Source organism: Myripristis murdjan, chromosome 13 (assembly GCF_902150065.1).
Source record: "Myripristis murdjan chromosome 13, fMyrMur1.1, whole genome shotgun sequence".
In the NCBI taxonomy this organism is placed as follows: domain Eukaryota; kingdom Metazoa; phylum Chordata; class Actinopteri; order Holocentriformes; family Holocentridae; genus Myripristis; species Myripristis murdjan.
Window position 1 is genome coordinate 23,563,633 of NC_043992.1, and position 12,263 is coordinate 23,575,895.

A 12,263-nucleotide genomic window follows, 5' to 3' on the forward strand; every position below is an offset into this window, starting at 1 on the left:
CTTAACAGCTGATGTAAACAACTGCTTCTTTAACTTTTAGGTGCTGCTAGCATCACTTTTCTCAGTCGGACACAAGTCAACGTCCCTCGCGCCGAGAGGCAGCAGGGAAACATAGATTTGATCCCCGGTCAGGACTTTGGAGGGCAACTCAATTCTCTGCCAACAAGAAGACTAAAGAGTGCACGGGTTAGAGTCAAACACAGAACTGACCATATGTCCTCCTCTCTCCTGCAACAATCACACACACACAGCCGGGCCTATCTCTAAAGACCAAAATCCACATTCTCTCCATGTCTTCATTCAAACATCCACTACTGTATTCAAAAGTGTTTTTTTTTTTTTTTTTCAACCTTTTTAAGTTAAGGAAAACATCAAGTTACAATGTCCACCTTCATCCCTCCATCTCTTTAGAAGAGTGGAGAATTTAATAAAAAATAAAAAATAAACAGCTATCAGTCACACTGAAACAAACAGGACGCACCACAGAATTAGAATGAGTAGAAGCTACTCTGCATTTGATTAATCGAAACAGACTGACTCAACACCAAAGAGTCCCGTCTATCCATTCTAATGCTGAGTGAGGGTACAGTCTCAGGGGGGCTGCTGTACTGCTACTTTCCAGGGGAGGTAAGAATAAATAAAAGTGCTACATCGCCCTTTAGACACTGTGTTTCAAAAGGCATGAAGGGTTTCCGGGGAAGAATAATATTCACTTTGAGAAAAAACACGGCTGTATCCAGCTCCCTTTGAATGTCCTTTGCTCGGTCTGTCCATTTAGCACAATGTAAAAATGTGACTGGGAACTCGGACACAACTTTACATTTTTAATACGCCTCTCTTTTTTTTCTGTTTCACCTGTCACAGAGGCTGAAATGTGAAACACAATGAAAAAGATAGTGACAAAATCTTATATTTGAAATGTCGTAGGTTCATTCGCCTGCAGGGACAAAGCTTCCTCTGCCCGCAGATGTGACAGAGATGTTGAGGAGATGCTTGGCAAGGCAACAGAGAGAAATGAAAACCGGGAGTGTGTGTCAGCTAAATGAGGGTTTAGCTGTTATAGAGGAACTTTTAGAAGATGAACGTGAAAGAAGATGTGACCAATCATCATTTCTCTCTGTGATCAGTTAAAACACCAAAGATGACCCCATCTTTTTTTCTTTTTTTTCCTCCAGCGTCTGCATCAGCGCAAATAAAACAGATCTGATACAGACATGCAGCAGGCCGCAGAAGGAGAAAGCACAGAGAGGATACAGCAATGTGTGTGTGTGTGTGTGTGTGTGTGCGTGTAATAGTATGTGTTAACCACTGATTCACACAGACTGCCAATGGACAGAACAGACCGTTAAGAGGAAGAGGGGAAGAGAGAGAGAGAGAGAGAGAGAGAGAGAGAGAGAGAGAGAGAGAGGGAGAGTGAGTGAGAGAGAGAGAGAGAGAGAGAGAGAGAGAGAGATTGTTAGATGGTGGAGAGAGGTCAAGAAGGAGCAGAAGGTCAGGGGGAGGGGAGGATCCAGCCTCCCCTACCTACATCTCTCTCTCTCTCTCTCTCTCTTTCATTCTCTCCTCCCCTCCCTGTTGTATTTACAATGCCCTTTCAGAATAAGATGAGGATAAAACTTCTACTACATATCAAACAGATATTCCATTCAGCTGGGTTAGTCTATATGAAACATTCCTATGACAACAGTAATGTACTGTACTAATACACATTGAATACATATGATGATAGGACTATATATGGCAAGGAAAGGGCTGGGGCGGGGGTGGGGGGCTGGGGACCATGCGCCTGCACACCACCCACTCACTCCCTCCACTTACAAAACCCTCAACTCCACTCCAAAGTATGATAACAAGCTTGGCAAGTTTTATTCTTCATCTGTGTTGCCTTATCAAACTTTTCTCTTGTTTTGTGGTTCTTCATTCACAAGTGAATGAAACAATTTTGGCTTTTTGTTTTTTAAGAGAAAAGCACAATTATCTGCCAAAAAAGTCAGATATGTTGCCTTGAAGGGCCCATAAAATGTCAATCTTACTTTTTAAAATGTATTTTTTGTCTTTCCTGTTAGAACAGGATGTTAGGGTGGGGCATAAAAATGGGAGGGATCATTGGGATATGAGCTGGGGAGAGAACTACAGTTTTATTTGGTGGGATGTGTGTTGGGGTGAGGATTGCACAAAAAGATGTGAATTTACTGGTTGCAAATGTTATTTATTCCCAAAGATGGTGGATAAAAACAAAGACTGTGGCCTTAATTGTGAGAAGTTGGCAACATCAACCTGACCTGTCCCAGTCCAGTCTGATCCATCTGTCATGTTCCTCATCTGCTGCAGTGGCACCGCTCACTGCAAACACTAGACAGTGTTTATTGTTGTGAACAGCTGTGAATAAGGTTGAGACATGAAAGTGCATGTCACAAATATGAAATCAGTAATAGTTTTCCATTTTGACAATGAAGCCACTTCATTGTTATTTTTTTTTCAGTAGCTACTAATCACAACTTTATGATTTTTAGGTTGGCTCAGTAGGATATATGGACACTTACAGCTTTTGGAAAATCAGATTTGTATTGTGCTTAGATGTTGCCAACCGCTAATATAGCCTCACATATCTTCCCGCCTGATGATTACAATGATGACATTGTGTCAGGAAATAGGCACAGAGTTCACTGTCTTTGTTTTTAATCCAACAGCTTTGTTTACGCCTACAGGAGCAACATGAGGTCCCCATTAAAGATGCACTGTTTTCCCGGAAGACAAAATACTATAAACTAATTTTAAGGCGAATTTAAAATATGTGGAAGCTTAATAATTAAAAAAAAACCTTGCCAAACCCATTAACACTTTGTAGTGCTCCTCTTCCCACACACTCCTCCCTTCCCCAAACATTCTTCCTCCTCCTCCTCCTCGTCTTCATTGTCCTCCAGCTGAAGTCCTTCACTCAAGATGGCTGGCAGATGAGGTGAGGATTTAAGGCAAGAAGGGAAGGGTGAAGGGTGGGAGGGCTACTGCTGCACTCCACATTCTTTAGGAGGCAAATACAGAGTTTATTTAACCGGACACTCTGTCTTTATCCCTCCTCCCTCCTCTCCTCCTCCACTCGAGGAGGAGAAAAGCTGTGGAGAGGCTGAGGGTTGATGCGGTTGTCAGAGCTGAGTTCACTTCAGTTCAGTTCACTTTGTTCGAGCTCGATTCGTTTCAGAGCAGTTCCTCTCCCCAGCCTGTAGGGTATGTCTGCCTGTCTGCCTGCCTGTCTGTCTGTATGTCTGTCTGTGTGACTTGTCATCTTGCTGTCTCTGTAATTGCCTGCCAGCGTGCTTGTCTGTCACACTAGTGTGATCTCCACCTCCTCCGTCTTGTCGCTCTTCTCCTGCTGCCGGCGCGGGTGCTGTTTGGGGGGAGGTGGGGCAGCACGCACCTGCAGGGGGAAGAGAAGACACACATCAGCAGTACGTCTAAAGCAAGAGACACCATAAGAGCTCATAAGATGTTCACAACATTGTTTTTGTCTCCAAAAACAAGCTTTTAACCACTGAATCCTATGTATTTTGTAATTAGGCCATGTGGTTTGACTTGGTTTTATATTTAGGATTCATGGGTTGAATCAATATACTGGAGCTATAATGTTTTCCTGTTAGGAGAAAAATAAAACACGGGGTATAAATAATTTTCATATAACAGTTGTAAACACTGAAAAAAAAAAACAGACCTAGATCAATACTGGACCAGCTGCTCCTTCAAATATAAAAAAAATGCTCCATGAAAATGAAAATTGACGTTCTGATGGAGACACTGCACAACTCAAAACATATACAGCACAATTTGTTAACATGTGGTACTTCAAGCACAAGAATCCAAGATACTCAGCTGTGCACTAAACAAGATGTATTTTCCACTCGAGTATGTGTCCAAGGTGAAAAATGTTCAGAGTGCAGGCTTTATAAACCACTACTTGGCAAAAAAATGGCTGATGGTTCTTCACTTAAAAAACATCCACTGAGATACAGAGGCACGTTGATTACTGACTTTATGGCTTTATGACGTACTACACTTAAAAACATTAATACTCACAGGGCGTAGTTTTCCAGGGCCTCCCTCAGGGGTGAATCGAGGCGCCTGAGGGAAACCTGGAGACACTGGACTCCTGCCAGAGTTGTGATCTGAAAGAGCAAAAGAGAAACTGAGAACAGCAACAGTGTAAAGAAGTAATAATCATCCTAAATTATTTAATTCAACATTAGTTAGTTAGTTAGTTAGCGATACTTGTTTGTGGCTGTGTGTGAGTGTGTGTGTCGTACTGTGGGTGGCTGTTGGTCCCTTGTGCGAGGAGGCGGGCAGCGGAGGCTTGTGCTCGCCGTTGAGTGCGGTGGAGGGCGAGCGGGGGAGCGGAGGGGGGGTGGAGGTCTCCGGGCTGGTGAAGGGGCTGATGGGAGGTTGATCGTACAGAGGAAGAGGTGGCAGAGAGGAGGGCATCTTCTGAGACGGAGAGATCTAGAGAGAGAAAAATAAGACCGAGTGTATGTTTGGTGTTACTTTGACACTGTCTTTACACGTTCATTTTTTACTTTGACGTTTTATTCTCTCACTGCATTATTACTGAAATCCCCAAAACTCTGATCTTCTCTTACATTTCCCTTTAGGTAGTTTCAAATTTAGAGAAAACTTTTTTTTTTTTTTTCAAAATTGTACCACAATTGTACCACAATATCACATTGCACATTGATTTATACACACTTCCCTGTAATTCAGCAGGACAAATTAGATATCAGGAAAATACACACACATTGCCCTGGGTTTAACATATTGCTGTTTTTAACATGTAAAAGTGTGCATGTCTGGCCCAGCCATCACCACATGTACCTCCTCTGGTTTGGGATGCTGGTTTTCTACTAAACTGTCCCCAAACAAATGAGTGGAGATATGTATGAGGTGCTGTGTTGTGTGTTATGTCTGGAGGCTTATTGGAAGGGAGAGGCTGTATCCTTCCTGTGGCAGCACTCAGCGCTGCAGATAAGAGCTCTCTCTGTGATTACAGTCCAGGCTTTTATCAGAGCGTAGCAGGAACACTGTGGCTCTGATCCACTGTTTGCCTGCTCTGCCCTGCTGATAGATAGACTGGGCACCAGGCAGGAAAGGCGGGCAGGGAGCTCAACAGTACAGTACGCTCTTTATCGGCGGTCTGTCTGCCCTACAGAGGGTCGCACAGGACAGACGTCCCAGCATGGCTGCAGGGACACAGGCAGTGAACAGTGCCTCTTGATTGTGACTGTGTTTGGTGCCTCACCATCGTTTTTTTGTTGTAATGTACTTCACTAATCTGTGTGTGCCACCATACCTGTATGACAGTGGCCCCTCCTCCGCTGCTCTCTCCATTCTCAGTTAAATCTTCTACCAGCACGGAGGGGAATACTCCCACCCGCCCGTTGAGCTCGCCCTCCCAGAAGCCATCGTCTGTCTGGGTGTCGCGACTGAGCAGGCGGATCACCGCTCCCTCAGCAAAGGAAAGTTCCTCATCTGCCTGACCCTCGTAATCGTAAAGAGCACGGACGTACACCACTAAAGGATGGGAGAGACAGAAAAATAAAGGGCACAGCGGGAATAAATATTACTAAGGAGGATAGTTTGTTGTCTACCTGGCTTTTACAGTCTTATAGGGCAAGGTCTGATAGCACTAAAGAGAGGGAGGGATAGAGGGAAAGAGATGAGGCGAGAGAGGGAAATAACTATAATGATCATTAGGTGACAGTATTTTCACATCTGTGTGATCCTCGTAATTATAGCGAAGTAGAGCACAGACATAAAGCACCAGAGGGAGAGACTAAGGAGAGATGAGTGGGGGAGAAAGAAAGAGAAAGAGGGAAGGAGAGAGTTGGAAAGGAGAGAGAAACAAGAGCAAGAAAAGTGAGAATGACTTGCAGATTTTGCAGAACTTCTTTGGCATACGATTGAAAATGCAACACTGGACCTTATCTTTATGATACTGTAGGAGATACAACCACTAGTGGTGCAAAAGAAAAAAAAGTGGGCCAAAAGAGAGGAAATGACCAAACTTAACTATGTGCCTTATTATTAAACCCTGATCTGCAATTTTAACTCACGTTTTTGTGCTGTTTGTGCTCCACTACACAACTGCCTTGATTTGGTCTGTGTTCCTAAGTACACAAAGGTAGCTGACGGCCTATCTCTTTATTTGATGGTGGAAATGAAATCATGATGTCTGAATATCAACTGGCACTGGAGAAATCAGGAGGGACAAACATTATGAAACTTAACCACAGACTAGGAATGGACTTACCCAGACAGGTAGGAAGACTGCACTCACTGGCTCTTTTTAATAACACCCTAACGTCTTCTATTGTCGGCCAAATCATAACCAAATTACAGAAAGAAGCAAACCTGTTTAAATCTATACATATCATATTTTAGTGAAACCCAGTGGGTTCTGTTTATTAAGAAGAATGATGTTCGATTGACTCAACTCAAAACACAGAAAAGCCAAATAAACAAAATCTCCTATGTTGCCAGTGTGAAACTTAATGAATTACACAGAATGTGTGTGTTGTGTGAATGTGCCTGGGTTCTTACTGTTTGTGTCTCCATTGATGCAGCCCGAGTGCAGCTCTGGCTCGGTTGAATTGGAAGAGGTGTGGGATCGAGCATCGAGCGCTGCCAGTGATTGGAGCATGCTCAGTAGGCTGTTTGAGGTTGGGAACTGCAGATATTTCTCTGGGACGTAGCCCACTTGACCGGTCTTATTGCGAGCCTGCAAAAGAAACATAGAAATACATGAATTGATCTGATGAGTGCACACACAGGCAGATGAGGATGCAGAAAAACGCAAATTGAGGCACACACACACACACACACACACACACATAATGGTGTGTAAACACACCAAGAGAGCAAAGATAATACACAGGGGTGACAGACTCGGTGTTTATGGTGGAATCATCCATCTGTTGTTGTACGTGCGTGTGTGTGTGTGTGTGTGTGTGTGTGTGTACCTTGACCCAGTCCTCCATATCTCCATCCTCAATGACTTCCAGCATCTCCTGTTCATCTATGGTCAACTCGTCTGGCTGAGAGGCCTGCACGAGACAGACAGAGGAAGAAATGGACAGCGAGAGATGGAGTCAAACGTCAAACAGAAACATCACATCATCCCGACCTCACGCTTACAAAGAAAAAAGTGAAATAAAGAGAAAACAAATATCTATCTGTAGTGTCCTTTACAACACTACCATCTCCAGCTTTGATTTCTTTGTCTATAGACAGAGGATATCCACACCACATACATGATAGCAGAAATACTGCACAAAGCCAAGACCCGGACAAGTCATTACTGATAAATTACAAAATATGAAACTTCATAGCAACCAGCGGCAAAACCAGAAGGCCCTTTTCTCAGTCAATGTGAAAACAACACCAACGTTACATAACTGCGCTTACCTTGGTGTGTATGTACATGTGCATGTGTGTGAGTGTGTGTGTGTGTGTGTGTGAGAGAGAGAGAGAGAGAGAGAGAGAGAGAGAGAGAGAGAGAGAGAGAGAGAAGTGATACCTTGTATGAGTAGAGGACCTTGCAGGTTAGCGGGTAGTTGCGGAGGGTTCCAGAAGGACTGGAGCTGCTGTCGTCGAAAACCTCCATGTTCTCTTCACACTCTTCACCCTCCTCACGCTCTAAGTCTACTGTTCCCTGTTAAACACAAACACCCCACCCGCACGCACGCACACACACACACACACCAAAACACAGATAGTCAAAACATCTGATAGCTTCAACGTCAAAGACAATTCAGCTGTAAAGGTTCAGAATAAAATAACACACAATAACAGCACCTCTACTAAATACTGGCCAAACAAATGAGTTTCTATATGAGACCAATGACAGGCAGAACACCTGGTGCTGGATAGCTCTGGGAACTTTACTCACGCTGCCCCCATCAATGTTTAGCTTATCTTTGAAGTTTTGCTGGATACTAAACGTTTATCATTGGTTTTGAAGCTGATATAAAGAACTAATTTTAACCTGACCTTCTGGCTCCGAGTCTTGATGTTCCCAGGTGACGCTCAGCGATATGACTTGTTATCCGCTTGTCTGTATATTTCTGTATGTTTGGGCTTGTATCCAGATTCTGCCCCTCTGATGGTCACCACCTCTGTCTTTTACACTGTTCTAATGTCCCAACTCTGCACCCACTGCTCTGTGTGCTGTTTTGTTCAGCTGTATGTAAAAGAGGTCGGTATCACCGATTTCCTATTGTCTATTTTTCTGTGTGCTAGCATCCAGCTCTCTATCTGTGCCAATGTCTCAACTGAATCAATATCCCTGTCTGTTTTCCTTCTGTCTGTCTGTTTCTTTTTCTCTCCCTGTGTTGGGCCAACAATTTTCAGACACAGGTACAGAGGGACTAACGTGTCATTTACTCTGGCCCGTCCCCTTCTGTCTCCCGGGAATTTGACTGGCTTACATGAAGGTCATGTGATCCAGCTGGTAGAAAGATCCATGAGACACAGCCAGCTGGCCTGGCTGTAACAACAGTGCACGTACATGTGTGTGTGTCTGTGTGCGCGTGTATGAGTGTTTATTCATTTCAGTCATTGTGTTGAGTCATCAGATTTCTGTTGACACAGTAAACTCTACACCAGTGCAAAAAACAGGAGTGTGAGTGTGTGTTTGTGACTGCATGATAAAGAGAGGGGAAAGCTTCTCCACCCTAAGCTGGACCTCCAGGCTGTGCACGTTATGTTCACAAAACAGCCTGACTTGTAAAAAGCAGAGGCACTTTTTTTTTTCTTGAGCATGTCTTACCTTGAAAAATTTTCTACAACCACTGTAGATTTAAATAAACTGTTTCATTAGCTTGAAATACACACACACACACACACACACACACACACACACACACATATATACACACACACACACACACACACACACACACACACAAACACACACACACACACACACACACACACATATATATATATATATATATATATATATATATATATAAAAACATAATACAGTATCTTTAAATTTGGAAAGTAATATGCAAAAAATGAGCAGGGAAACTATTACTTAATTAAAATTGACAGACAAAATGAACAAAGAGAAAAAACTAAGCATCTTTCTCATAAGGGAGAGAAGACAGACACACAGATTTTTCAAAAAAGGAAGATACTGGCCCACTATATCTATAAACTGATAAATTGGTCTAAACGTAATTGCTACTCATTTCATTTAAAGCCCTGAGAATTGATGTCATCTCAGATTCTGTACTTTGGGGTTGAGTGACAAGGCTGTATTTTTGTGAGGAGGCACCCTCATCCTCTTCTATGTAATGATGCACTGTCTTGGGGCCAAATCCATGACTGAAATGAACAGCATGTATTTTCTGAAATAACCCAATAAAAACTCCCCAAAAACGCCGTCTGCACATCTCTTTTGTCTACCATTACAACTACAATATGAGCCAATGGAAAGTTTTATTAGTCCTGGAGGTAATAACTGTTAAAGTGATATTGTAATGAAGATGCTGCCTGCCTAAGGGACTTGAGGGTTCATTGCTTACAGTATTTCATAGTCGAATTAATAAAGTTGAGTGGAATGAAGAAAGGGCCAGGGGGAGTACCAGCTCCCTCTCCTCATTGTTTTCTTGTCGCCTCTCTAGCTCTCTCTCCTACGCATGATTGTTGTTCACAAACCATCTCTTATTTTTCTGCTGTCACTTCTTTACTTCTCCCTAATCAGCAGATAGCTTTTAACAATCCTAACAGTGATGTCTTTCTCCCCATGCCAATCTCTTTTCTTTTTCTGCACTTGGTATAATAAGCCTTCTCTTTCCTTCCCTCTTTCGACTTCTTATACACTTCTATTTTCTCTGCAGTTATTTGCAATCCCGTCTTTCTCACCTCTGCATCCAATTTTACTCTAGCATTATCACTCTGACGCTTCTCCCCTTCACCTCTCCCCCTCGTTCTCTCCTCCACATCACACCCCCTCTTTCTCTTTCTCTGCCAATTCCCTCCGTCTTTCTCTCCCTCTTCAGTCTCCCTCTTCCACTTTAACTCTGTCCAACTTGCTCCATCCCTCCCTCCTCCCTCTCTTTTTCCACATTTCTCTCTCTCTCTCTTGTGTTCGCTGCAATATCATGTGAGCAGAATGTCAAGTGCCTCCAATGGAAAAGACTGTCTATGTTTAGTCCTGTTGACACACACATACACACTTCCCTCCTCCACGTGAATTCATACTGCACACACACCTCCACACATACTCAATAGTAATGAAACTCGCACACACATGCAAACACACACATAGCATCAGCCCACCCCACCATTAAGCCCAGGGTCATGAAATAAAAAGGTACAACTTGCACAAAGGCCACATCAGTATTCCAGGAGTAGTGGGGAGTTATAAGTGACTGTAACTGGTGTGACAGATGATTAGGTAGCAGGGCCGGGGTCAATTATCTTGCAATTTAAATCATCCAGGAAGTGATTTGTCGGGAGAAGTTTGCTTGCTGGATGGTTTCACATGCTATAATGGAATCATTAAGAATGAAAGCTCTGTGATTATAAATCTTGCTTTTCCGTTCTAATTTACATTTTTCAACCCACTGAATTCAACGCAGAGTTCTACAGTCACGGCAAAAAGTGACTATATAACCCAGATTCAGTGATGCATTTCAGTGGTCAGGTAAGAGGCTTTTCAATTTAAGTGAGTGAAACATGCCACCGTGCATGCAGTGCAACCACAAGCTCTACTGACGTCCTGAGATAAAAATGTCCTCTCTGAGTTCTGACCTGTAGATGTAAGGTCTGCACTTTCTGTCCAAGCCAAAAAGTCAAAACTGTTGTGTGGGTGACAAAAGATATGTGGCAATCAGTGCTAAATACTGGGGTTGAAGCTTGTGTTTAATGGTTTGATGTTTCAAAATAACTGTTAATGGTCAGTAATTGTTTCTGTGTTTTTAAATGTTATATCACATTTGCCATTATTACGATGGATTATTTGGTGGAAAACATGACAAATTCTGCTTTTAGAGCTTGGCAAGAAAGCAGCAACGCAGGTATAGTGAGGGGAGGTGTCTCACCGAGAGTGAGGGATCGTGGGAGGTGTAGTTGGCCCAACGTTCATTCTCCAGCTCTTCCATCACCTGGAGCATGCGCAGAGAGAGTGTGGGGTTTACACAAATATTACAAACACACACACACATACACACACACAAACACACTGCTATAAAACCAGGCACATCGTTGGGAGGAGCCAAGTGCGCATACACTCACAGTGACAAATTCACATACACGGACACATGCGGTCACAAATGCATACACGCACATAACCAACTCAAACCTGCTTGCATGCATAGTTGATGCAGGTAAAAACAACTTATGCAGAAAGACAGTGAGAGACTTACATACACTTGCATACACATGAGCAATGACTACTGAACACACAGGCAAAACAAACCTGGTTCATGGCGCTCTTCAGCCAGGTGTCAACAGCAACCCCAACTTGTCGTAGAAGGTCCAACCGAGCCTCAGCTTTTAACTTTATTGTCTGTGGAGAAAGAGCGAGGAATGATGAGAATATCAAATGCACTGCAGAATACCAAATACACACAGAGAGTTTGTCTTACATCAACCTTAAACTGTGGGTCAGAGCCCTAAATGATTCTCAGACTTGTTTCTAATGGGTCTCTTGTAGCAACATGTTTTAATAAAGCCTGGTTACTTGAGCTACACTGGACTTAAAACAGGCTGCAGGTTAAAAAGGTGCAACAAAGAATTCCTTCTTCGTATTAATACAGTGGTGAGTGCCTTCTTTCCAGGCTACTGAAAACCACTCCTTCTGTGAGAAAGATGTGACAATGGAGGGAGTCATTTAGCCATAATGAACAAAACAAAGTGTAACAACAAAACAATTAGACTCTGTGTGTCATGTTATAAAAACTCAAAAAAGAGCCACTTCTAAAAAGGGAGCCTTGGACGAAACCACCGGAATCAGCCTCTCTCATACAATATTTAGTTTTTTACAGGTATTTTTTCAAAGCCATCTTAATCTCTGAGAAAGAGGACCATACTTTAAAAAAAATATTTTTCTGGCATTCCAGATTCTAAGATCAATGAAAAAGTGGCAAGGCGTGGGCTGGATTTGCAGGCAGAATGTTATAAATGCATGACATCCACCTTAGCCAGTGCATCCAAGAGGATGCAAATCTTGAATTTAGAGTTTCAAAGGCCCATTATTTTCCTTTAATGTG

General features: G+C 42.9%; 1 protein-coding gene across 1 annotated transcript in view; it reads right to left on the bottom strand.

Moving 5' to 3' along the window:
• Positions 1-1,176: 1,176 nt before the first annotated feature.
• The window catches only part of fchsd2 (FCH and double SH3 domains 2), an 82,001-nt gene continuing 70,914 nt past the window's right edge, over positions 1,177-12,263 (bottom strand). The window contains exons 13-21 of the mRNA XM_030067682.1: positions 11,471-11,560; positions 11,094-11,156; positions 7,559-7,693; positions 7,002-7,085; positions 6,583-6,760; positions 5,333-5,553; positions 4,296-4,488; positions 4,069-4,157; positions 1,177-3,415 (exon numbers count right to left, since the gene is read on the bottom strand). Of these exons, the coding sequence (XP_029923542.1) occupies positions 3,323-3,415; positions 4,069-4,157; positions 4,296-4,488; positions 5,333-5,553; positions 6,583-6,760; positions 7,002-7,085; positions 7,559-7,693; positions 11,094-11,156; positions 11,471-11,560 (1,146 nt within the window). The 3' untranslated portion in view covers positions 1,177-3,322. The remainder of the gene's footprint in view (positions 3,416-4,068; positions 4,158-4,295; positions 4,489-5,332; positions 5,554-6,582; positions 6,761-7,001; positions 7,086-7,558; positions 7,694-11,093; positions 11,157-11,470; positions 11,561-12,263) is intronic.